Genomic DNA, 26770 nt, shown 5'->3' with positions numbered 1-26770 from the left:
AAGACAGCAAGCCCACTCTAGAAATCGTCCCACCATCTGCTGGTTTGGCAAGGTCTGATCCACAGTCATCGTTACAGGTGGACTTTAAACCATGGACGCTGAGCAGGTAACACTGGGCGCACCAGATGGCTCCATTCATCTATGAAGGGATGCAGCAATGCTAAGTTATCATTGTTTCCCTAACACTCCATGTTACAAGTCATACACAAATACGTACACAAATACTAAGTAACTGGAGTTTTGTAGAAGGTCTTTTTAAAAAATCTCTGTTTTAGTGGCTTAAAACTTCGTTAACGTGTGGACATGAGGCCAAACATAAGGAAAATATCTATCTACAAATATAGCCTCTGTGTATGTGTAGACACCGCCAAACTTAGGAAATGTTACAGAGCATCATGGTAAGGATGGCATCATTAACAGCATGCAGAGACAGCACAACCATCCACAAGAGGCTCACTGATTTTATGTCACTTTCAAATGTTTCCCATAGATGGCCTCTGACATTTATCCCTTTCAAAAATTTGAAAGCGAGGAAAATTTCATCCAACAGTACACACTTAACAGAATTCCTCCAGTGATTGTGCGGCCATGTGACACTGGGGAGGAGGTGATTTATTTCCAGTGTTTTGTAAATTGTGTGCTGTGTGATATATGCATGTGTTTTGTTCCAAAGCTGTAATGGTGTGCACCTGAGAGCCGCCACCTGTTTGGACAATAATGCCATGTCTTAAAAGCACCACAAGAGAGCGCTATCATGCTGATTTTATGCTTTGCTGTAAAAAGCTGTCATTATGGTTGCTGTTCCTCTGCTTGACCAGAGGTGGGCAGCCAAAGACAGCTCCTCACTGCAGCCTGTGTTGCTTCGCTTCTAACAACCACTTTCAACAGGTGAGAGGGACAAGACGGAAGAGAAAATGATTTCTGCCATCTGCTTGGTAATGGCAGCAATCCAGGCTGTGCATAATGGAAAATGTCCTCCCAGTCACATTTTGGGCTTGGGTTCACTGGAAGACCAATTATGACGTCCATTTGGGCAGGACTTTTATGACTGTGGGAAAGAAACAGGTGTGGATTTTTTTTTTTTTTATTAAAATACATTTCCTGACAGGAGATTAAAGTAGACAATAATATCTAGTGATGGTTTGGTCAGGACATATGCTGCTACTTTAAATTAACCACTCTGCTGAAGGGAATGGCTGATGTGTCTAATGGCATTTCTTGAATTACGGTAAGAGGATATTAACTAGCCTGCATTTTATGGAGCTGGCACAATGGCAAATGGCAGAGAAAAGCAAGAGTGAGAGTTCAGGCAAGGACAAAAAAGAGAAACTGCTACGGATTAGGTTGTTGTAAAGCAAAGAGCCAAAGGAAGGAATGTTTGCATACATGGCCTGCATGCTGAATAATGTTGCAGGGCTTCTTCCTTCCCCCCGCAGGCATGAGTTTAGCACAAGTTCAAAACACGTCCAATTGTGCCAAAACAAGCACTGAGTTGTTCTTCCTTTTTCAGTATTCCCAGGGTTACTTTGAAATGAACTGTAGGGACTTTTGCTTTACAAGTTTTCCGCTCTTCACTTTGTCTGGAAGTACAAAAGCTGATTGATAACAATAGCAGAAAAACACATGGTTGAATAATTTCATGGTGCCCAAAAACTTCCCACCAAACAACATGTCAAACCCTGAACGCATTACATGTAGATTTTTGGCACAAGCGAGAGTGAATAATAAAAGATCAAATAAGCACATAATTGTTTTTTTAACTGTTCCTTCAAGCCTTAGACAAGGTAGTTTAAACAATAGACTATTACAGCTCACATGGCTAAAGACTTTATCAACATTTTTATGAAAACAAGAAGATTATGAACGCTCCTTAGTCCCAGATAACATTCTCAGATTGAGAGATAAAGTTTCAAAAAGCAACACAGCTCAGTCGCCAGAAGAAAATGTTGATGTTGTACATTTCTGAAAACAAAGGATACCTTACATTATCACGTTACATCAATCAAATCAATGTTTCAAAGTAACCTTGTTCTGATAACATTTATATGAACTGACTTTGAATTCGGGAGGTTGAGGGAATGGTGGATGGCCGCCAAGCTGCGGACCATTGTTCAAGGCCAACAGCAGTAGCTTTTTAGCGAGACATTGACTGCGTTTCCAGTGGCGTTTGTGCCACCAAAACTGTGTATTTAAGTCAAAACATGATTTTTTTCTAACCACAAACAAGTAGTTTTGTGCCTAAACATAACCACACGTTAACCACAGCATTGCTGAAACGTGAGAAAACCTTAAGTTTCAACATGTCTACTACATGATAGAGTACAAATGTTACACATGTGTGGTTTGCAGAAATGTACAATGCCAACATTCATTCTGGCGATAGGGTTGAACAGCACAACGTGGAAACCCATCGAGCTAGAAAATAAAGAGGGGTATAACTGGCATCAAGAACGTAGCAATATGCTATAGTATTTCCGTTACTATATATAGCATATGTGACACACAACCCTTACCTCTCCTATTCAGTAAACATTAGTCAGCAGGGAGCATGTGAGGCCAAAAAGTTATTTATAGTTATTTCTCTTCTGTGCAAACATGACTGAACCTACTTCAGGCAAAAGATTGTCTGTTTCTAATTTTTGCATATTCACCTGGAAATCATAGGACTCACTGACACAGAACAGCTAAGGACAAACAGATTGAAAACAATATTTTGAGTTGAACTGAACTGAACTAAGCAGCCAGTTTGACCGGTGGCAATGAGAGTTTCTTCCCCCCCTTTTGTTTTTAAGCCTTTACACAATAATGAAATTGTCAGCCTCCCAAAACATGGTAAAAGCAGGAGGGAAAGAGTAATGAGTGAGGAGGTGAAACACAGTATACAACAAATTCTTTACAAAAAATCGATTAAACAATCAATTATTGGCTCAGGAGATGGAATGGGTCGTCCACTTACTGTAAGATCTGTGGTTTAATCGCCATCTCCTCGGGTCTACATGTTGAAGTATGCTTGGGCAAGACACTGCACCCCAGTTGTAAGCTGGTGTGAATGTTTAGGTGAGCAGGTGGCACCTTCCGTGGTAGCCTTGGCCACCAGTGTGTGAATGGGTGAATGTGGCTCTGAACTGTTAAAGTGCTTTGAGTGGTTGGAAGACTAAAAAGGCAATACAGGTGCAAGACCATTTAAAAGTCCATTTAGAAAACATTTCAAATATAGACAGAAAACATATATTGGACACTACAAAAAGGGAAAATTGGCTTATTATCTACAAGTGGTTAAATTATATAGCTTAATGACAAGAGGGTTTAGGAGGTCCAGTGTAAACAGTGTAATTGCATGCATACATTATATGCAAACACAGAAGTACAAGTACACATTTAACACGTACTGTATCATGTTGGTGTCAGTCTATTACTCAGAGGTACATGCAGATAGTAAAGCAGCAACACAACTAGCAAAAACAAACAGATTTATAAATTGTAGCATCATTATCAGTTTGCAAAAAGGAGCCGGAAAAAGTCATAGAGAGAACGAGAACTCGATGCCAAAAAAAGCCTCAGAACAACCAAGAAGTTGCCCTTTTTGGGAACTTTGGCCCTGCTTCTGTCAGAGTCTTGGTCACACCACTGAACACAGTCAAAACTTTGTGTTTGTAATAACACAGCCAAACAGAGTCACAAAAAAGTAGATGTAGAACTCAGACTTTGAGAATTATTTGTCTTGTTCACACAGTGTGACGTTTGTTAGACGCCTGCTCCTTTCACATTGTGGCTGTTCATAGAAATTACCAATAATGGCTACACTTGTCATTTTAAAAAAAAGCAACTGTGTATTGTACACATTGTATGGTCAATTTATTTAATTTCTGAAGGAACAGATGATTTTGATGACAATCAGCTTGTTAGATGTGATGTAAAAACTTACACAGCATCTCAGCAGTCCTTTACAAGAGCTAAAAAGGCATATGGTAAGACATAGGTATTTCTGTTTCAGTTAAATGCCATTGCTCATTCAGTGATCTAATGACTTAATGATTTAATGATCAAAGAAACATTGAGATTTTAATGTCACTGAAAGCATACCTCATTTGTCACAGGTAATTTCAGTTCAGAACACACGAACACACCCTGCTTCATTTTACTACCCTGCCCTGTCCTTCTCTGTTTCACCCCTCATAATAACATAATAACTCTTCCCTGGCTACATTATCCTGCACTGTTGTATAAGATGAATGAATTTATGACATCCACCACAAAACACTCACACACTCACCCTGTGTACACAACCCTGTGCTTCTGTACTTGTGAAGACCCTAATCGATATAATGCATTCCTTTACCCTAACCTTAACCATCACAAAAACATGCCTAACACCAACCATTTCTTTGGTGTGTGACATGCATCATGAACTACAACTTGTTGTGTTGACCACCTCTCTTTTATGCTAAACCTAATTCTAACCTAGACCTTACAACCAAGTCTTAACCCTCAAACAGACCTTTCCAAAATGTCCTCACATTCCAAAAATGTCCTAACTCTCAAGGTTTAAAGGCCCGGACACACCAAACAGATATCAGAAAACTAGTGGCGATAAAGGCTGACTGTGGTGTTGCCTCACGTCACCTGTGTCTCAGCCAAAAAGTTGCACGTGAACACATCGTAAAGACTAAAGCTAACAGCCAACTAGCACATACAATCTGTACCTCCATGAGAGGAGCTGACTCAACACGCCAGCAGTCACTGGTAGTCTGTATTCGTCACTCAGAAAGGGACTTTGGAAGACAGACTGGAAGGATTCAAGATGGTAGTTAGCCAGTTAGGAGAATACCAACACAACCTAGGTTTCATCACTTTCATTTTCCTTCTTGTGTGCTGATCTGAACCGCCAGCCAGAATAATTACACTTACCCACGGCTCCACCATCTCAGATGTTGATTCAACATGCTGAATCACCTGAAAACCCAACTAGTGTCAACAGTGTGTGACACACCAGAAAAACTAGGGTGACAGATAATCACCGTCAGCTGGACGCTGACCAATGGCCGACTATCAGCTTGTCGTTTCAGGGTCCTAAAACTCACATAGATGTATGAGCACACACACACACACACACACACACACACACACTGCATCATTTTTCAGCTTGTTCCATCATGGATGATAGCTTTGTGCTTGTCGTAATGCCAAGAAGAATTCTCAGGCCAGTGACCTAACAGCAAACTATCCGCACTGTCAGGGTCTTCTTGTAACCTCAATAACGTCAAGGTGAGTAACTATAGCAGCTTATAATGAAAGTTTGGCCAGCAGGATTAGCTCTGGTTTCACTCTCCCTGTAGAGATTTTCATTAGAGAAGATTCGTGCTTACAGAAACTGTCTCCTCTCACTGGTCATGACCTAAATATGAAGTTGTAAATGTCTGGGCAAGTATATTGTTCTGAGAACAGGTCTGTCAAGTCCCTTGCACTTGAACTGGTTTGAACATTGTTTGCTTTCCACCTCAAGTACAGCTCAACGGTTGACACCCTTGTAGTTTTTCGTCCTTTCTTTTGCCATGACATGAGGACACAGGGAAACAGTGGGTAGCAAACAGTTCACTAGGCTAATCTTCCTGTTAGAGCAGCAGCAACTGACACACAGTAGATCTACTGAAACATGCTAACCATGCAAAATATTTACTATTGGCCTGAGATGTGTTTTAAATACAATTCATAGCTTCCATTTCATTGCAGTGGTCCTCCATTGAATCAGTTTATTCTTGAATACTTCTTTGCCACCGGACATTAACCATAAGCCCATTGAACTGCACAAATACACACACACACACACACACACACACACACACACACACACACACACACACACACACACACACTTGTTAGTTTCCTCCACACTCAGGCATGTCACTCTGTCTATTTCTGTGGCACCTTATTAGGCATCTGTTTACTCAACTGACAAGCATCTTTGTCTCTCATTCAGTAAACACAGTGAGTGAGTCGGGGAACTCTGTGGGGAGTCATCCTGGTGTCAAAGGGATTAAGACCATTCACACGGAGACTAGTAGGAGTGACAAGGCCTGACAAGTTTGGCTTCAGCAAGCCGGAACGAGTAATTTCCACTCTTGTTAGGACGCTTCAAAAATGTGACAATCATTCCTTCCTGTGTTTGTGTTTCTTTTGGATGATTTAAAACCTGCGAGATTTCCAGTTACTTATAAAGAGGAACATTTTCTGATGGAAGCTACCCAATTACGCACATGCACACACAAGTGGGTGTCAGCTGGAATTTTGTAAATCTGCTGTCAGTCTTGTTGATGCAGTGATGGTGCTGGTTGATAAAAATGTCAAAAGTAAATTCCCGTTGTGTAGAATGCACTATACCATCCAACACTTCTCATTTGCCCCCATGTCTTTGTTTTTAATCCAAACAGAACTACACTGCAGCATTACATAAGGCACCAGATCGGCTTTAGAAAGGGGGTAAAAGTGATACTTAACAAAGCCATCAACAAATACAATTGCTTACCATTAACAATACAATATACAGGAGCTGGCTCAGAGTCAAATTGATTACTTGGAAGGAAATCATGACTGCTATTTTGTCAGATAATTGAGCCATTAGGAGAGAAAAAAAAGACAGGCACATTTTAAATGCTGTCATTACCCTGCATCCTCCTTGGCCTGCGTCAGTGCGCCAATTCATTCAGATTTACAGCAAAAGTCATCCACACTCAGCAGAAAGATGAAGACAGAGATTCATAAAACTCGAGATATGATGAGACTGACAAATGAAGTAACACTCCCCGTCCTGCTGACTATAAGTGATTGTGTGTGACCACCCGTACTCTCAGTTGGAAAACTTTCTTGACCTCATGCAAACCAAAACCAGATTGCATTTTTCATCATAGAAAACCACAAGCAGATGTATGTAGTTTGGAGCCTGTCTGTTCAGAGGAGGTGCTCTGTATGTTCTGCACATGAGTGGACTGGGCAGCATTTGTGTTATTCTCCTTCAGTCTCAGGGGCCGATTTAACCATCAACTTACAGAGAGTAAAGCAGCAGGAGGAAGAAAGTCAGAGAGAGGAAGAAAAAGAAAAACGAGATTATCGCACCACACAAGCACCAGCATTTAAAATGGTCACATCCTGTAATGATATTAAAGGTGGACAAAGATAGGCCATCGTTGAGTCTCAGGGCCTGTTTATACGGGTCCGTATATTTCTGAAAACGGGTATATATCTTTGCGTTTGCACCTGTCATGTACACCTAACTGGAGATTTTCAAAAACGGCTTCCAAAGTGAAAGTTTTTAAAATTATTGGTTTCTATGGAGACGTGTAAACAGGATTGACAAAGATTTTGGAAAACAATGACGTTGCAAACCAGTTCGCGCATGCCCATTAGGCGCCTGGGAACCACAACAACAATGGCAGGTATATGCCTGGTTGTTTACGTTTTGTTAACACTTTTGGGACTACTTACGAGTTTGCAAATGAGCTTAGCACTGCTGCATCAACATCATCGCTACATCGGCGCACAAAGACGTCTGCTGTGCCGAATATTAGTAAGTGCATAGCAGCTAAATATGCTACATAAGGTTAAAATGTAGTTTATCACTAGCGCCAAGAGGAAAACAAATCATTGTGCATGCGCAGAATGTTCTTCTATGGTGTTTGATATATGGCGTATCACCACCTACTGGCCTGGCATGCTAATTGCAGCAAAAAGCTGCCGTTTTTGCGTTTCGTGTAAACAGGGATATCATTTTCACAACTGATAGTGGAAACTCGGGTTGTTTTTTTATATGGGATGAATAAAAATCTGTCATTATTTGTATCGGTATCTGTGTAAACAAGGCCTCATTCCCACATCGGCAAATACAGACGTTTTGGGCTGGCAGTTTGAATATCAACCCAAAGCCTTGGTATTTGACCTTAACCACAGGGCATCATGATGATTTCAGAACGGACTTCGGAACAATGAGTTTAATATAGTCGGAACAATGGGATGTCGAACCAATGGGCAGTTCCCGAGCTGTTGTGACTGGCTAGCGTTAGCACAGAGCTGGCATGACAGCTCAGCTACTAGCAGTGTTATGAACACTGCTAGTAGCTGAATTGCACTTGTAGGTTATATCAGCATAAATACAGCATAAATAGTAAATGAAACAAATGCCTTGTCTAATCTAATGTTCATTTGAACTGTTCTTATTTGTTTATTTTTGTATGTAATAGTGTCTTTCTATGGACCTTGAGTCTGCTGCTAAGACATTCATTCAATCAAAAAACACTTAATGTTTTATTAATGTTTTTTTTTACATGATTTGCTTTTTAATTACCTCCTTTCTGTTGCAGACAAGGAGAGCAGAGGTAAAGGTAGCAGTGTCAATGGTGGAACACAATGTGCCATTTGCAGTAGCCGATCACTTCAGCCCATTGCTAAAAGAATGCTTCAAAGATTTCCCTACTGCACAGAGCTTCAAGTCTGCCCGCACAAAAATGTCCTGCATAATAAATGAAGCAGTGACTCCTCACTTTAGAAAGGAACTGGTCATGAAGATGAGGACCAATCCTTTCACGTTGATCACAGTTGGATCAAATGATACAGGTCATTAAATTTTCCACACTTTCCAGCACCCGTTTTAGATATATTAATCAGAGAACAGACACACACACACGCAATTTCAGTCTGATGTGTACCTTTAATCTGACCCATATGTACCTATCGTTACAGGACGTGAGAAGATGAACCCGCTCACTGTGCGGGTATATGACAGTGACCTCAGCAAAGTTGTCCACAGGTTCCTGGATATGTGCCCCACCAGCGGGCCAAACTGCGGCACAGCTGAAGTGATCTACAAGAAGATGGATGAGGCCTTGCTGAAAAACGCCATACCATGGAGAAACTGTGTCAGTCTGTCTGTTGATAATGCTCCTGTCAGTACAGGAGCAAGGAACTCCATCGCATCCAGAATTCATCAAGAACATGCCAGCATCTACATCCATGGGTGCCCTTGTCACATCATCCACAACACTGCCAAACAGGCTGGCCAGGCCTTTTTGGAGGTGAGTTGAATCATGTGTGCTTAAGACCTACCGTGTCCGTTATGCCTAATGTCAAGTCAAACAGGTTGTTATGCTGTGTGGTATCATGAACCAGTGACAACAATGTCTTGTGACTATAAATAATGATGTATTGCAGGTGTGTGGATTTGATCCAGAGGAGGATCTTGCTGTGGATGTCGGATATTGGTTTAAAGGAAGCACCAATCGTAAAGGTTACCTGACAGGTATGTATGTGTGCAGTCCCAATGTAGTACAAATTAAATCCAGAAGAGTTTGATCAAATTGGCATTAAGATGTTCCATTCTTGTCATAGAATTCTGTGAGCTCCATGGAAGTGAGTATATGGAAATGCTCATGCACGTTTCCGTTTGGTGGTTGAGCCTGGAGAAGTGTTTGACTCGTATCCTGCAGCAGTATGCGCCACTGGCCAGCTACTTGAAGTCACTAAGTAGGCATCACATTTTAATGATTGAAATGCATGGTTATTAGAACAGACTGAAAAGTAAATGTAGTATGTAGTATGCACAACCATTTTCTCTCTCTTTTTCCCACAGATGACAAACAGCCAAGGTTCAGGAGGCTTGTGGAGGCATTCTCTGACCCAATCACAGAGGTGTACCTGCTCTCCTATCAAGCAACGTTTTCAGTCTTCTCCACCTTCAACCTCCTCCTCCAGAGAGAGAAGTCATCCATGTTCCTTCTACATGATGAGGTAAATTGGGAAGGATGGGATACAGTTTGCTAGTGTGATGTACTATCTTTGTTCCTTTTTTATTAGCACGAAATAAATGTAAATTTGTAAATCTTTTCTGAAATTTTTAGATGAGGGGTTTCATCCGCAAGCTGCTCTCGAAGTTTCTGAAGCCCGCAGCATTGCAGCACCGGGAACTGCATGAAATCCGCTTTAAGGAGCCATCCAACCAAGTTTTACATCAGAATATGCACATGGACTATCCACTCACTGATCTCACTCAACACACTGTTTGTTAGAAGGCTGCAGTCATCTCGTCACACACATGGGACCACAATGGAAAGAAGTCCCCAGGACTTTTTTGTTTAGCCCAAATGTGTGACTGACTACGCTGTTTGCATTTCTGTCTAATAAACTATTCAATCAATCACTGATATGATGAAGATACTTAAAGGGGTGCTTTCAAGTTAGCTAGTGTGGTTTTTGATGGTGACTAAAGTGACTCAACTCAGTCTTATTCTTGTCTCATACTGACATGTTGGTGCATACAGCATACAGCGTTAATGACCTCTGAAGTTGTTGATTTGTGTCTCTTGTAGGAGAAAAGTTGGTGATTGGCTTCACTACTCGAGCTACACTCAACAGGCTCCTTGAAGCAGGAGACATTACACCGCAGCAAGTGCAGAGGTTCCAGCAGGCAGCAGTGGCGTTTCTGGAAAGGGCTGTGGAGTATGCCATCAAGAAACTCCCCATGAAAGAGCCTCTGATAAAACATGCCATGTTTCTGGATGTCCAGCAGAGAGCAGAGTGTGGAGTGGAAGATGCCTTCTACTTTGTCGACAGCTTAGTTGGGGTATCAAGTAAAGTACATTTTATCTACAGTGCCAAATCCTAACACAAGTTATCTCAATATGCTTTACAAGTAGAGCAGGCTTAAGACCAGGCTGTTGTCACATTTTCTTGTTTGATGACCACATCTGAAAAACAACCCCTGTTTCAGTTACACTGCTTTACCAGATCTGTGCACATTGTGTTCTTTTTAGGTTTCCTGAACTTCTCCCATACAATGGACCTGAGGAGCATGACAAACTGAGTGAGGAGTTTCTGGACTACCAGTCCATGGACATTGCCATGACCGAAGACCCAGCAATGTTTGACTTTGAGAGCTTTTGGGGGAACATGGCATCAATGAAGAATAAGGTAAGAATTATTCTGTACTCACGGGAATGTCCATTGACATAATCAACTTAATACTACACAAAAATACTTGAGAGTAATTAGGCTTCCTATGTACATTTTTCAAAGGTGACCGGTATGAGCAGATTTGGCAGGCTGTCTCGTATTGCCAAGTTGGTCTTGGTACTTCCTCATTCAAATGCTGATACAGAACAAGTTTTCTCTGTGGTTGGACTGAATAAAACCAAAACCCGAAACAGTTTGGCTCTTGTGGGAACTCTATCATCCATCATGACAGTGAAGATGGCGAGCCTTGAGCCACAGTGTTTTAAGTGGGAGCCCCCTGCCTCTGTCATCAAGGCATCAAAATCTGCGACAAACACCTACAACATGAGACATGTCCCCAGCTAAATGATGGAGAGGTGGTTGAAATGAAATATTGACAAACAAATGTATTTTGTCAAAATTCTTGTTACAATTTTCATGTTTAATTTCTGGTTAATTAAGACTAGCATTAGGAGGCCACAGTGCAGGGAAAGCTGCTGGCACGGAGGTGAGGACATCAGTCTTAAGGTATAAATCGACGTTAAAACAGGCCAAATCGATGTTAAAAAAGGCCAATTTTTTTCCAAACGCATCATGACACTAAAGTCTCACTCTTGTCATTTTCTGAAACTTGGCAGCCCTGCGTTAGCATGTTCCCAGCTTGCTAACATATTAAACGGTGAGTAGACCCTACAGCACCACCCATGTCATGGTGATGCAGAAGCAGTTTGTTGTATGACTTCCTGGTTTGACTGGGCCCTAAGAGGTAGCAGAAGAAGAGGGGAAAAAAATACATGGGCTGCTGTGCTATTGCATTTATCTGTGTCCCAGAGAGCTTTTGAGGCATCATTCATGATTTGATTAACCTTTGACCCTACATACATCCTGTATGGGGCTAACTACAATAATCTCATGTCTATCCCACTGACATCTTGGTACTTTGCCAATTGATTTGCGCTGCATGTCATATGAACATGGATTTCTTTTTTTAACTGTGGTTTATTTCATCATCAAAGGCCCCATTATTTTGTAGAGGGACTCAGGGGAAAGAGCTGACATTGCAAGAACCAGAGTCTCCATCCTCATGGTTTGAGTCTTACAAAAGAAAATATTGTCTGATGTTCTGAGCTTACATAAAGCTGACTGCAGATCGGCACCAAAATAGCTTAACACAGTGATGAATGACAAGTTTCACGTGACAATTGTACTCAGTTTGTGGTAGTGGCATGAAACATGTCGGTGGAATATCATGTTTGCAAAGTCAAATATTTCTGAAGTTGTGTTTTATTACGTTTTCTTTGGCCTTGAACAACAAAATGAGCACTTCTCTTGAGTTCACATTTGTTTTCATAACCTCAGGTCAGGTGGAGCCAGTTTTTCAGATGTGGACAAGCAATGATTTGAGATGCGCACACAGACATCCACGCACTGTCAAATACACACACAGACACACACGCGCACATGGTAGTGGGGCCCTTGGGAGTGAGGGGACCACAGACATTGTGGTGCCTTGGTCACTGGAGTCACCAAAGTGCCAGGGGACTTATCGATCTATCAGAGACAACGTTTTCACATGCTCACACCCTGTATGCATCACTGCTATGATTAACATATCTGAGAAAATGGTCATCCTGTACCAAAACAGACCCGTTCTTTCCAGAGCATTCCCTCCCACTGTGCTTTAAAAAACTGTGACTCGGACAACATGGTAAGTCTAGACATGGGAAAATTGCCTTTTTATCTTGCTCTTAAGGATGTGAGTCCTTGAAGCCCAGTGATAGATATTACCATGCATGGGCTTACATTTGAAAGCCTGAGCAGATGGTTGGCACAATTAGTTGGGTATGATTTCTTTAAGTTTTTCCTTAAGTATAGAAAATTTGGTCATGAAGCTCCAGAGAGCACGTGGCAGATCTCACAGAGTCATGTCTGCCCTCATTCCCTGTGGATCGCCCTTAGTGCCCTTAGTGCACGTCTACGCCTCTGAAAGACATGGAGCATTTGACATGACTTAAACTGAAAATGCAGTCTGACGTTGTAGCCAGGGGGAAACTTGAGTTTTAAATGATGAGAGGTTGATGGGCAGTGAAGAGCTCTTGTGTGCAAAAGTGGATGCAATTACACTAACGATGCTTCTGCATAACTAAAATTCAACTGCAGGAGGAAGGCACAAATTATGATTTTATCAGCAGCTTTGAAGGCTGTTTATATAACAGTAGGTCTTAGGCTGATTCTTCAGAGTTTAAAGTAGTTAATCCGCCACAACATGGTACTCTGTTATTAACTTTTCACTGATGTTTTCACCTTTGTCAATAAGTTTGTAAAAATTGTCGACACAGTGAAAGAGGGAAAGGTGAGGAGACAGAGAGGGCAAAGTATGTCACAGAAAATATGTTTTGTCATGTGGGGTGCATATGTACTTGTGTTGTTGATTGACCTCAGTTTGCACCCTACTCTGTCACATGAAGAAAACAGAAAGCAGCACTGTGACTAATGTTAGCATGTTATCTCATTTTAGAGTACTGTAAGTGCCCAGTGTCTTTGTCGCCCCCTTCGAATGTTATCACCCCATTGAAATGGCATTATACGTGGTTATTGGCCTCATACGTGTGGCTTAGGTGGGGCCTACGAGCTGGTTCAGACGGCCATATGCAGCTTGTTAAATGGCCATTACTTTTATTGTTTGGTGGCAACCACTAGTGGCCATAGTAATCATGACGGGAGTAAAGGAGGAAGTCAGGTGGTATGGTGTAAAGCATAACAATGTCCATGTCAGGAGGAGGTCAAGGTGATAGATGGATTAGATTACACAGGACATTCACATGACCGCTGTTTGTGTACTACGTGAGACCATAAGTCAACATTGACATAATGCACTATAATGTTACGTTACGTTGCGTTGCATTGCATAGCGTTGCATTGTGTTATGTTATGTTACGCTACTTACATTACGTTACTTTACGTTGCGTTACATTACGTTGCGTTACATTACGTAACAAACACACTTATTTAAACCCAAATCACATTTTTTTTCTAAACCTAACCACATAATTTAGGTGCCTACACCTAAAAGAAAGTTAAAATGAAAATTAATGAAACTACGACAGCAATAACACTGAACATAACATAATGGGCTGATAATGGCTTTCTGAACCTATCGGAGGGTGTAGCAGCCCCTCTTAACCAATATGTATGAAGTTCATAACCATTCATAATGCAGACTCTAATAGGCTGTTTTCACCTACAACTGATACATATATCTATGAAAAGTAATGCACAACAATTTGTATATAGCTCATAATTATCAGCCAGTAATTCTTATATGACCCAAGTAATTAGCAAGGCTGTGATCACATGATCAATGCACTGATGGGAGTAAAGAGCGAAAAATTAGGACCAAAAGTCCGTGCAACGATGCAGGTTGGAGTAGTGGGTGGGTCAAACAAACATAGGGCTTTCCCCCAGGGGACTTTGAGTTATTCTAAGGTATGTTGCCACCAAGTTTCTTTCCCTAAACCTAACCGAAGTAACTGTGGGGCATCAGATGTCATATAAGCCATTCGAGTGATAACATTTGAAAGTCTTTGTTCAACACAAACTCCCCATGTATTAACTGATTTATGAATCCCATTAGATATATCACCCTGGCTGTGGTTTTCTACAGCCCTAACCGCGATAACTACCTCTAACTATGTTTTTAATCTTCATTCAGCAGATGACAATATTTCATGCTTAAAAGAAACATAAAAAAGTGCTTTTCACTCTGGCTATGTGCCAAATATCAGGACATTTTTATGGCTCTATATATCTCCACTGACCTCCTCCCTTGGATTTCTGGAGTAAAATGAGGTGCTCTGTTTAATCTATGATTACTTGGAGAATTGGGCAGACATGCAGTTTCACAAAGAGAGTGGAAAACGTTTTCATAATAGCCCGATCTCCTTCCTGTCCATCATTCCATCTGGATCACATGCCAGTGACTGCTTTTCCCATACTGAAATAGACTTAACTGCTGTCAGCGCGCAGGCCTGAGGCATTCAGATGGCTGATACCTTATTCTGTAAATTCTATGCAACTGAATGATCATGAAGGCAAAATCAATGAGGACACTACATGCAACATATACATAATTTATTTCAATACAAATATTACAGCACATACACTTGATTTTTTTCATAAATACCACAGGACACCACATGTTGTAACAGGCTCCGTAACCTTAACAAACAGTGACAAAAACTTTGTGCGAAAATGGGTTGCAAATATTTAGTAAACATTCAGCTGAGTGACGACTTTTTTCACTCGAAAAAAGGGTTCACATGTAATAGGTTTACTTTTCATATGACAGCTAAAGCAATATTCAGCTTTCATAGAAAAAAATCACATTCACATACATCAATTTATCAAAAGAGTCCACCTTCAGCAGCGTCCGTGCTGAGACTCTGCAGTTTGTCATGACTCTTCATTTGTAGTCGCAGACAGGAAAGAGGACTTCCACAAAAATATTATGGTACAAGTGAACTCTCCAGCCAATAACTGTTTGTAGTTCATGAACTCAAATGTGGATTTAATTGACAAAATAACTCTACAAATATTTCATGAAAGTGCTATACAGTGCTGTTTTAAGTTAGTGAACAACCTAATCTAAAACACTGGGAGCTGTTCTTCGGGGGGTAAAGTGACTTCAGCAAAGTATTTAAGTGAGCAGGAACAAGGATGGATCAGCGAGGACAGCATTAGCATTGGTCCACCTGAGCCGTGATCATATTAAAATGTGAAAATATTATATTCTTTTGTACTTAAAATAAACATTCCTCATTGTAACATAACCTCTAAGACTTATCTTTGACCCAGAATCTACTTTTAATAACCACACCAGTGGATAGAATAGGTAGTTTAGGGTCAAACTTCATGGGGAGGACTGAATGTTCATATCAGTGGACATGGTATATGCTCCACACCATCAGCTGTACTTGGAATGTCGTAGTGTCAGCAAATCATTCAAGACTCATTGCACATAACCGTGCTGTGTCCTCCAGCATGAAGGGGTGAAGACATGAATTACCTTCCCTATTATTATACAGGCGTATTGATGAAACAGTAACCATTAATAACTCTTGAGACAGCTGAGGTGCAAGGAGAGGCCACTGCCAGGAGGGAGCAGTGTGGATATATAGTTCACAACCTACTCCACTTGGACTTAAACAGATCACTTTGAAAAGAAATAGCATTACAGTCCACAAACACATTACCACACATATATATAGCAGACATGCAAACAATCACTTGCGAAGTGCTTCTAGAAATGAAAGATGTTTTAAATACATTGCAGACAGTCAACAGTGACTCGTTCATTTAGTATCAATGCATCAATTCATTGTGAGTGAATAAATACAAGTCATATATCAAAACCTTGGTCTGTTTTGTGCTTTGTGCATGCTGTACAGTGAAAATGTTGAAAAGAAAAATACCCTGGATAACATTTGTCATGACATTCAACCCCTGCATTTACTTTGCTGTAAATCTACGAGAAAGAAAAACAGGAAAAAGATCAGCACACTGGAAAGCTTGTTTTTCACATGGCAAACGCTGACGTATGATGACACTGTATTTTACGTCTATTCCAAAGGTCTGTGACAACAACAACAGTGCTGACCAAACCTAGTGATACAGTACATATGGATTCCTCTACGGGAATAAAGTTCACAGTTTTGATGGTGTCACCTTACCCTACTTCGGAGTCTATGCTACATGCACTAAAACACAGGTCAAACACCGATTTAGACTGTCAGAGAATCCCTGCTCCCCCTCCTGCTGTCAGTAGCCACATTTAGCATGCTGTCACTTTGATCAGTACACACAGATCATCAAGCTGACTGGGGAGAGGAATACACCTGCAACACCTATTATTGAGTGTGGGAGGGAAAGCGTGAATTCTTCAATTCAGGCTCCTGCATGCTAAGTGCTCATTTCCCATCAATGCTTACCTATGTCAAAAGTGACTTTCACAAGAGCCTGTGATCTTAAAATGGGTGATAAAAACAAGAGAGTCTCATTTCAGATTGGCCCTTTGGATTGCATCATATCTCATCAAGCAAATTGGGAACTGTATACTTTGTGATGTACTAATCTGTTCAGTGTTCCCTGATATGGGGTTATCTGATTCTCCAGCTAAACAGCAGAGATAATGGATTTATTCTTGTTTATTGGGCTGGGTTCAGCTGGATTGACGGTATTTCCTGGAGTCTGCACACCACACAGTGTCTTAAGTAGACAGTCTGCGAATTGACTGAAACAACTGGAACAGCTGAGGCACTGCTCAGTGGACTCCTCAGTGTCTAATCCAAATGTTAGACTGATTTCATCAAGATAGAGACATCTGTTTATAGTGAGGAGACTCTGGGAAATGTCAGGGAACAGTGACAAAGGTGCATTGCTCAGGACTGCTTTTCTCATCTCCGTTTATTGGCCTCTGAGTGGTCACCGCCGCCACCAGTCTCAGACTTGGAACTATGTTATCGCTTGGCTATTTTGACGCACTGTTTATTATTATGTGTGTGGTTTGTACCCTTGTGCCATGACTAAGGAAACGGCGTCTCTGGTTTCAGTAAACATTGTACATGCTGGAACACAGCAACCACACATTGTAATAAACAAACAGGGCTTGTGCAACAAAAGGGACAACTGTTGCTGTTGCCACCGGCACATACAGGGGACAGGAGGGACTCATAGTTTGCCTTATGTAATGGCTGTATAATGTACCAGCTACTGGTTTACATGTCGCAAAATGCACAAGTGGACTGGATGCAAGATAAACCGGTAGGTTGTGCAGCAGAAGACTTTAACAAAATTTAATAAATATTTTTTCAACAGCCGCAAGCTTTAAAGGTCGATACCCAGGAGATTAACCACGTTAATTCCATCTGTTTTGCACTGAAAGATATTAGATATCTTCAGGGCTGATAATGGAATCTAGCTGCAACATACACAAACTTGCAAGATTTATCATATGAGTAACAGAGGCCCCTGGCGTTTCTCAGCTTGCATCTGTAGGTGGTAGATAACTTCATATTTCTCATGCTATCTGTTGGCAACAGAAACACCCAATGCAACAGGCTGTAAAACACTAGAGCAGGGAGCAGGGCCTCACAACATTGCTGAGCAGTGAGGAGAGTGTGAGAGAGATACAGGCTCTGCCAGACCTGTTGTTAATCATCTTCCACACTGAGACAATCCATCAAATTCAAATAAAAAATGGAAATGAAATAAAGCCAAATTATAATTTTGGTTGATTTGGAATGTATTTCTTCAAACAAAGCACCAAAGAGGCATTAGGTCTGATCTGTCCATGCTCCTCATCCATTTTCTGATGGAAATAAGAACTCACGACTCATGCAGAATTGGCATGCCCAAACGGAATTTACAGCCTCCAACATTTACTTTGAATTTCAAAAACATTTTTATGCTAATAAATTACCAAGAACTCTCAGATGAAGAAAATTCAATCTGAGCCAGATAATTAGCAATAATATAATGCACAGACCATTTACTAGAGTATATACACAGCTGAGATACTGCCCGAGCGTCCTGTGGACAGTGAGTTAATGTGAAATAGTCCATTAAGAGACAAATGTTGAAAAGATGTGGTGAGGTAGATGGAAGTTAAACATGATACACGTAACAAAAGGAAAAGTGATCTACCTACAGTATTAGTTCACTGTGTCGAAAGAGGAACAGAAATTCTTTCCTCAGCTGAACATAAGTATTACAGTTTCTTTGCCAGTCAGTTCGACTGGCCTTACCTTCATTAGTCAACTGGAAAAAAGTTTATGATAGCAGTGTAAACATGTCTGGATCGCCCTGCTGACAGAAGTCTCAGGGCTCCAAATTTAGAGGACAGTCGTTACAGTCGCTAGGCCTTTGTTGCAATTTCCATTGGGGTCCACTGCTCTGTCCACAATGCTGCAGACCCCAGCTCCCTTCCCCAGACACGCTTCATTAATGTCACTGTCTTCCAAGCTGCCCTTACTCCTCCCTTGCAGCTCGCTCTGCCAGCTGTGCCTGCTGTAGACGTATCCGTTCACGGGCCCTGCGTTACTGAGGCGGTTCCTCTTCATGCAGAGAATTTCCTTGAAGGCATACCTGAACTCAGGACTCCTGCAGTAAATGAGTGGATTAAAGGCAGAGTTTGCGTAACCTATCCAGTTGAGTATCCTGTAGGTGAGGTCAATGCCTTTCACCTCCCATATGGCATGCACCACATTAAGCAGAAAGAAGGGCAGCCAGCACAAAGTGAAGATCCCCATGATGATGCCCAGTGTCTTTAGGGCTTTGTGTTCCCGCAGGCAAAACTTGGCCTTCTTGTGGCCACGCCCATTGTTGGCCTCCAAAGTTTTGAGGTTGGTGTTGTCGCTGTTGTGAAAACGTCCAACGCTTTGGTCAATCTTCTTCAGCTGGCGCTTGGCCTCCTGGAAAACACGGCTGTAGACAAAAACCATGATGACCACAGGGATGTAGAAGGAGATGACAGAGGAGGTGATGGCATAAGCCGTGTTGGTGTGGAACTCGCAACAGCTGGTGTCGTTAATGCATTGCTTAGCTTCCTCACTGTCCTTTATCCACCACTTCATGTGGATGGGCAGAAAAGATATCAAGGCGGCAATGACCCACACCAGCACAACCACGATGCGAGCCTTGCACTTAGTCAGCATCGACTGATAACGAAAGGGAGAAGTGATGGCCAAATAACGGTCTATAGCAATGACACAGAGGGTCTCGATGCTTGCAGTCACACAGAGCACATCAGTGGCAGTCCAGAAGTCACACCAAAAACTACCAAAGTGCCAGGTCTTAAAGATGATGTAGCAGGCACCGAAAGGTACCACGATGAGACCCATGACCAGGTCAGCACAGGCCAGGGACGTGATGAAACAGTTGGTGATATTTTGGAGACGCTGGAAGCGTGCGATCGCTGATATGACCAGGATGTTGCCAAAGACAATGCACAGGACGAGTAAGGACATGATCATGCCCAGCAGGATCATCGTTGCCTCACTGTAACCTTCCTCATTCTTAGCTGGGTCTGACGTCGAGTTGATCGTCACTGCACTCACATTAAGGTACACTGGGAGAGTCGTACTTCCCATCTGAAGAAGCCATATGTAGATAACACACACAAAGACACACAGAGGTGAGGATCACAATTTAAATCTAAAAGTGACCTGATAATAAAAGAAAAATAAAGTGTTCATTTAAATTAAATGCTTAAGAAAAATCACAAATTTGCACTGCTGGTCTTTTGTTGGTTTTGTTTCAACAAAAAAAAAGGAGAACAAAAACTACAGCACCAACACTTCAAAACAAATGCATTACATCCTGGTAGGCTTCAGCAAGGAAAGCTTAAAAAAACATGCTAAACAAGCCGAACAAAAAAAGTACAAACCTCCACAGGTAGTTGTCCGCTTCCTGCCTCCCATACAAAGTAGAAATGCCACTGTTTAGTATTTCCTTCACTGTCACATGTCCTTTTCTCTGCTGTCTGTTTTTCTTAACCTCCGTGTGTCTCACTCTCTCAGTCCCTCAGTTGAGCAGTGTTTCTTCTAATGTGTCTCCCAGAGCCCTTATAGCGTGCAGTGATGACATCATGGTCAGTGCTCAGCCAATCAGACAGCCAGCCTGCGGAGGGTGCTCAGAGCACCCGAGAGTTTGAACACATTGTCTCATGCAGCCGCTGGTGCTGCAGGGCTGCATGAGACAAAAGCTGAAAACACAAGCAAAGACTTTTCCCTGACTTTTAGTTCTAAATTATATATTTTAAACACATGATTATCTTAAAAGTCCTATAAAGCACACAGTAATTTAAAAATGGAAGCATTGTGTTTAAAGTTGAGAGGAAACACTTTGTTCAGTCGTGCAGTCCAAGCACAGAGGAGGTTTTACAGCTTTTGCCTGTTAGTCTGGATCATATCAAAACCAGGTGAAGCTCTCTTTGACTGTTTTTTCAGTGAGTCTTGATCCAACAGGCATATTAAACCAGCTTCATTGTACACGCTATTAGGAGGTTTGACTGTCACTATTGCTTTGTCCTGAGAATGCTTTCTTGAGTATCAGTGCTTGTTGCTGCTGTGATGCTTTGAAATAAAAATGCAGACATACAGAGTGACTGATTAAGCTTTTGCAGATCCATGAAATCAAAAACATTTTTGTTTATGTAATAATATCTAAAGGTTAGACTGCAGACAACTCCTATTTCCCATTTCCTATTTCTGTTATGAATCTCCACGAGTGCATGCCCTGCAGGTACCGAACAAACTCTCACGCTATATTGAATAAAAATGGAAAAATGTTTTTAGGATTCAGGGCAAATTTGCATTTCTGTTAAGCTTACTTAGTCCATGCAAAGAGTGTAACAGGCAGCTATTCATTGGAAGCTCTCTGTGTCTGTATCCCGAGTACTATTCAAATTCTGAGACAGCACAAACTTTATTATCTATGTATTAGCTAAACAAATAGAGCTTATGTTGGAAGTAAGGTGCTACCAGTGACAGATTAAAAAAAGGAAGAGTGGGAGAACAGATCAGCCACTCAGGGCTGTGAATGTCTTTCTTTTGCTTTAGTTTATCCCTCAGTCCTGGTTGTCAACATGATGCACTTACACTAAATGAATATGACACTGATGGTTACAGTGACCTGGATGACTGAAAATCTTCACCGACATGTATATACATGTATATACAAGTTCCTCTAAGTAAGTATAATCTGAGTGCGCATTTCAGCTCAGAACTGCCACGCTGAAGGGTTTAATCAAGCCCACTGAATGACTTTGCACACCTAATATTGATGCACTTGTGCAGGCTAAAAGGTGCAGGCTTCAGGATAAAGGTAATAAATGCTGAGTACGTACTTCATGTAAGGTTTTTACTGTCATGAGAATACAGTTCTCTGAGAAAGTATAGTTATGGTGGTCATATTTAAAGATAGTGAATATTGTGCAAAGTATCGTCAGTCAGCAGCTTCAGAACTAAATATCTGTATTAAACTTCTATCTTCAAACAGTATTGGTGGAACCCTGTTGCTTACTCATTCATTTTTAATTTTTGTAACAACTTACCCGGTCAGGGGTCGCAAGGAGCTGGAGCCTATCCCAGCTGACTCTAGGCGAGAGACGGGGTACACCCTGGACAGGTCGCTAGACTATCACAGCGTTGACACATAGAGACAGATTCATGCTTGGGCAGTTTCGAGTCACCAATTAACTTTGGACTGTGGGAGAAAGCTGTAGTACCCGGAGAAATACCCATGCTGACATGGGGAGAGCATGCAGGCTCCGCACAGGGGGGCTCCCTCACCCCCGTTTTGGGCCCCCCTCCCTGGGAACCAGGAACCCTCCTGGTGTGAGGCGACAATACTACCCACTGCACCAACATGCTGTCCCCTGTTGCTAAGGCACTGCCTAAAACTTTGACATGTACATGGTTTTTAAAGCCTCTTTCCCCCTGCACAAAAATACCACTAATACCCACCAACATCTGGCATTTGTATTCAATGGGAAATGTTACAGTTGTTGGTCATTCCTTGGACAAACTCTGCAGTAGTCACAGTTATTTGTCAGCTCAGCCGAAAGAAGACACCCAGATGGACACACTAATTTAAGCCCCCTTGTTGGCATGTTGCAATGACAGGCTGCCACAAAATACTGTCTGTTTCTGTCCAAGTGGCTACCAGACATAGTTCAAAATTTAGTCTGCAACAAATCTGAGAGAGACACTGAAAAAGATATTTAAAAAGAAGTTAGCACCATGACATTCTGACTGGCCTCCATGCCACTTTCTACTGTTTACTAATCAGTTTTTTGTCCGTGACTTCAAACACACCACTAAAGAAAACAAACAGACATACTGGTCTACCGTCTGCCAAGTGTGTGCAAAGGTCTGGTCTTCTAGCAGCGGGAAAGCAGTCGGTCTTCCAATTTTCAACAAGTTTTACTACATTTTAAAAAAAACCTGATTTTGGTGTAAAAACGGTATAAGGGTAACTTACCCTGCCTCCCCAATTGCTTCCACTTTAGTTTGGTGTGGTGATGACAGCATTAATACACAGGAGTGGAAATGTATGGAACAAATGCACATGTAATGACAGTGAGTGGTAGACTGCCCAAATGTGGAAAAACTGAGACATATTGCTGAAACAGCACATGTTTTTCTTAAGACATCTCAGACTATTCATCATCTGTTTTCTAAAGGGATGTCAGAATGTCCTTGTATTTCTCTAAACTAATATAAGGGGAAACAATTTGAGATATTGTTATTTATAGGTAATTTTGCAATAGTCTTACTGCTGCAGCCCACTTGAGATCAAATTGGTCTGCATGTGGCCCATAAACTAAAAAAAGTTTGAAACCGCCGGTGTATTTAAAGAGTTTGCAAGTTAAGAACCACATCATCCTATTTAAAGTTAGAGCTCTGATAACTTCGAGACCATTCGGACTGGGGGAAGCACTGGAGAACTAAGCGCCTGTGAAAAAGATTGTACATCACACGCAAATAGTGTTTGCATGTTTATTCTGTTAATGAATGTTTTACAGACAAACTGGTGAAAAAGTTAAGTACTACCTGAGGTCTGACACCACACAACTCTCAAAAATCCAACAGCCATGTGCTGCAGAGGGAGAATTTCCCTGGTCAGTATTTCTTTCCTTGTTGTGCGCTCGGCTGTCCTTGCTGCTTACAACAGATTGCTGCAGTGACATGATCAATGCTCTTTCAGACATCCGTCATCAATAGATAAAAACCTTTTATAAGGCTTGTTGTGCAATGATTTTGGTGGAGTTCTGATAATAGTCACGGTGGGAGGTCAGACCTGGTTTGTGAACGATGAAACAATTATGATAGAGCATGGGTCATAAACAGGTCTTTGTGATAAGTAGGTGTGTTTAGTTCTCTCTGGGCAGTTGCTAGTGTGTTTGTGCACATGTACACAAAACAATTGAGCTCAGATGCATGCGTTGCCTCCTGCTATGATTTCTCATATTGCTTTTGAGCCTTAAAGAATCTTGCCTTATACTGCCCCTCTAGTGGAGGTCGATCCTTTAGTCCATTGCAAAAGCTCACTACTTCAAGGCAGATTACCATAAAATGTGCTGCAAACTTTTATTGCACCCACAGAACAACAACCCTCTGACTTTTTGTCAGTGGTTAAACCCTTTGTTGCGTGGCAGCTTTTCTTGGCAGGTTTCCATGAACATGGATATTTATGATCTCTGTATGAATTCAAATATTTTGATGATCTCCTGACCTTCTGCCTAGTGTTTCAATTGTGATTGTACAATTTCCTATTGTATTATTAAAATCTTATGCACAGATCGCCCTGAATTTGACAAAGCACATCTCCTCTCACCCAAGGATAAACTCTTTTCATTTTGAACACCCCTTGAGCTTCAGTCTTGCAAAAATGAGGTAGAAATGTCAACACTGCACCAAAGATTGACATAAATGCTCCCAGCTGATTAAACTCACGTGATTTTAGTGATCCATATGGCCTTATCTCCTCCACTACATGACAGACAGAGCATTCCTCCTGATAAAGGTCAGTATTTTGTCTGCAGTCTTTCACTTAAAGTATTTATTGGGGGCTATAATGAACACTGGACCCTCTGTGAGCTTAGCTGTACTTTGCCATTTAAAGATACTTTGCACGCCTCTGCTAATATTTAAAAATACATTTTATAAATAATGTAAAAGCTGTGCAGCAGAGACTCTGCCCTCTGCCTGTATTTTCTCATTTTCGCCATATTTCGCTGTGTCTGGGGCATTTCCGGGCTACAACTTCTGAACGGTGGGTGTGTAGCCCTAGTGAATAATAGAAGGTAGAGACCAGTTGCCAGACTGTAAGCAGCACGCGCAGCAAAAAATGGCAAATATAGCAAGGTGAGATGCTGAGCCCACAAAGCTCGTCAGTTGGCTTTCACCTGCTGACAAGCAATCAAGGAAAGATGCTAGAGAGCTAGGAAGGAGGGGCCAACTTTAAATGTTGTGTGTTCAAAGAGTAATCAACAATTCCTGCGTCATATACCTTTGAAGGGACAATTCATGAAAAAAAAAGTACTTGTTTCGGTGTGTCGAGCGTTGGAGATATCAGCTGTAGAGATGTCTGTCTTCTCTCCAATCAAGCAATAATAGTCAAAAAAACACACACATCCCAAGGTCCATTTGGAGTGGGAGCTGGATACATATATATAAAAGTCATGAAAAAAGGAAAAAATGTACCGCACACCAAGTCTCAGCTCCTACTGAAGGCTTTTTACTTTGCGCTGTGACGTTTCGAGCACAAGGCTCTTTCTCAAAATGCTGTTACATGTAACAGTGCAAAATGTTTATCAGTCTAGATTGTTTTGGTGTGAGTTGCGCTGTGATGTTTTGAGCACAAGGCTCTTTCTCAAACTGCTGTTACATGTAAAGTAACAGCTGTACAAAGCACAAGGCTCTTTCTTGCCTTGTGCTTAAGATTATTTACTTAGTGTAACCAGGTCATGATTTCTGTAAAGAGACATGTATTTTTTGGCACTTTGAGCACCACAAGCCGCATGTCATCTAGCCATAATATTTGAGAGAAGGCAGACATTTCTACAGCTGATATCTTCAGCACTCCACAATTCACACCAAAACAATTTAGACTGATAAACAGCACTACAGGTAAGATAAAAACGTATCTATTATTAATTTGGGGTTGAACTGTCCCTTTAAACTTCACACTGCTTTGGATCTATGTACCCTATATGTTAATATAAATGTAATTTCTGTTTTGGAAAGTTGGGGTCTACATGTTCAATTAATCATGACTGCTTTCCTCAGTCTGTGACATCTGTCTTCCTGTATCCTGTCACACCCAGGCAGAGCCGGTTCACTTCTGGATAACCCTCTAACTGTCTTGGATCCTGTCCCCTGTTAGATATTGTACACCACTGTGTTTAGTCAAACACTGTTACAATAAATCTATCTCCCCTCCGCAGCATCTCCTCTTGGATTCCCACTTTTACAATTTATCGAAAGTTGCAATGTTGACCCGATGACCCAACATGCACTTTCAACCTTACCCTGCTATATTTTTCCTGTAATCTCTGACAAACAATACCTGGAGGCGTTGCTCCTCTGGGGAAAGCTCTCAGGAGCATGAGAGGAAATGAGAGAGCCCAAATACTTTCTCTCACTTGTTTTCTTAAATGTCAAATTGCTTTACTGGTATGACATTTGCCTTGTATTGCGTACACTCATGCCGTGTAAGCTCATTATCTCGTCACTCTAGCTTTAGTGTACAAAGATAAGACAAGTATTGATCCTCAAGTCTAACTCTCAACAAGAAACTGAATAAGAGTTCCCAAAGCGTTGAACAAGTCATTTAAATATCAACTACTAAAATATTAAAATCTAAAACTGTGACAGCCAGTAGAGTAAACTTAACACTTGTAGACGGTGCTGCCCCAGAGCCAAATTAGTCATCATGAGTGAACAAACATATTTTGACAGTTCAATTAAATATTAACGCTGAAAAATCAACACTCATTAGCATTTGCTGGCACATTCGCTGTCCAGCCTTGATCCACACAGTCAGAGTTGGAAAAAGTAATTTGTAGATTCTATATAAGTAAGGCATCAGGGGTGCTGAAAGTGTCAGGTGTGGCACACACTGAACGCTAGCTTGCTACCTAATGGTAGCTAGCTCGTTTGTATTTTTCATGGCCAATATCATACAGTATTGGCTGGTTAAACACAGCAACAATCAGTGTCTCCTCCACACACAC

At 41.4% G+C, this 26770-nt stretch overlaps 2 protein-coding genes across 2 annotated transcripts; one reads left to right on the top strand and one right to left on the bottom strand.

Moving 5' to 3' along the window:
• The first annotated feature begins 902 nt into the window (after positions 1-902).
• LOC125894500 (uncharacterized) lies at positions 903-11328 on the top strand. Its single transcript, XM_049585927.1, has 9 exons — positions 903-1065; positions 8352-8604; positions 8731-9062; positions 9199-9286; positions 9376-9510; positions 9617-9774; positions 9885-10613; positions 10797-10953; positions 11059-11328. The coding sequence occupies exons 1-7, from the start codon at positions 964-966 to the stop codon at positions 10050-10052; spliced, it is 1236 nt and encodes a 411-aa protein (XP_049441884.1). The 5' UTR covers positions 903-963; the 3' UTR covers positions 10053-10613; positions 10797-10953; positions 11059-11328.
• Positions 11329-15090: 3762 nt separating this feature from the next.
• Positions 15091-20554, bottom strand: adrb2a (adrenoceptor beta 2, surface a). The gene is made up of 2 exons (XM_049586182.1): positions 20417-20554; positions 15091-20120 (listed from the first exon to the last, which is right to left on the bottom strand). Exon 2 carries the CDS (start codon positions 20118-20120, stop codon positions 18864-18866), a length of 1257 nt encoding a protein of 418 aa, XP_049442139.1. The 5' UTR covers positions 20417-20554; the 3' UTR covers positions 15091-18863.
• Between the last annotated feature and the right edge of the window lie 6216 nt (positions 20555-26770).

This window comes from Epinephelus fuscoguttatus, linkage group LG9 (genome assembly GCF_011397635.1).
Source record: "Epinephelus fuscoguttatus linkage group LG9, E.fuscoguttatus.final_Chr_v1".
NCBI lineage: Eukaryota > Metazoa > Chordata > Actinopteri > Perciformes > Serranidae > Epinephelus > Epinephelus fuscoguttatus.
This window is presented reverse-complemented; position numbering and strand designations above follow the sequence as displayed.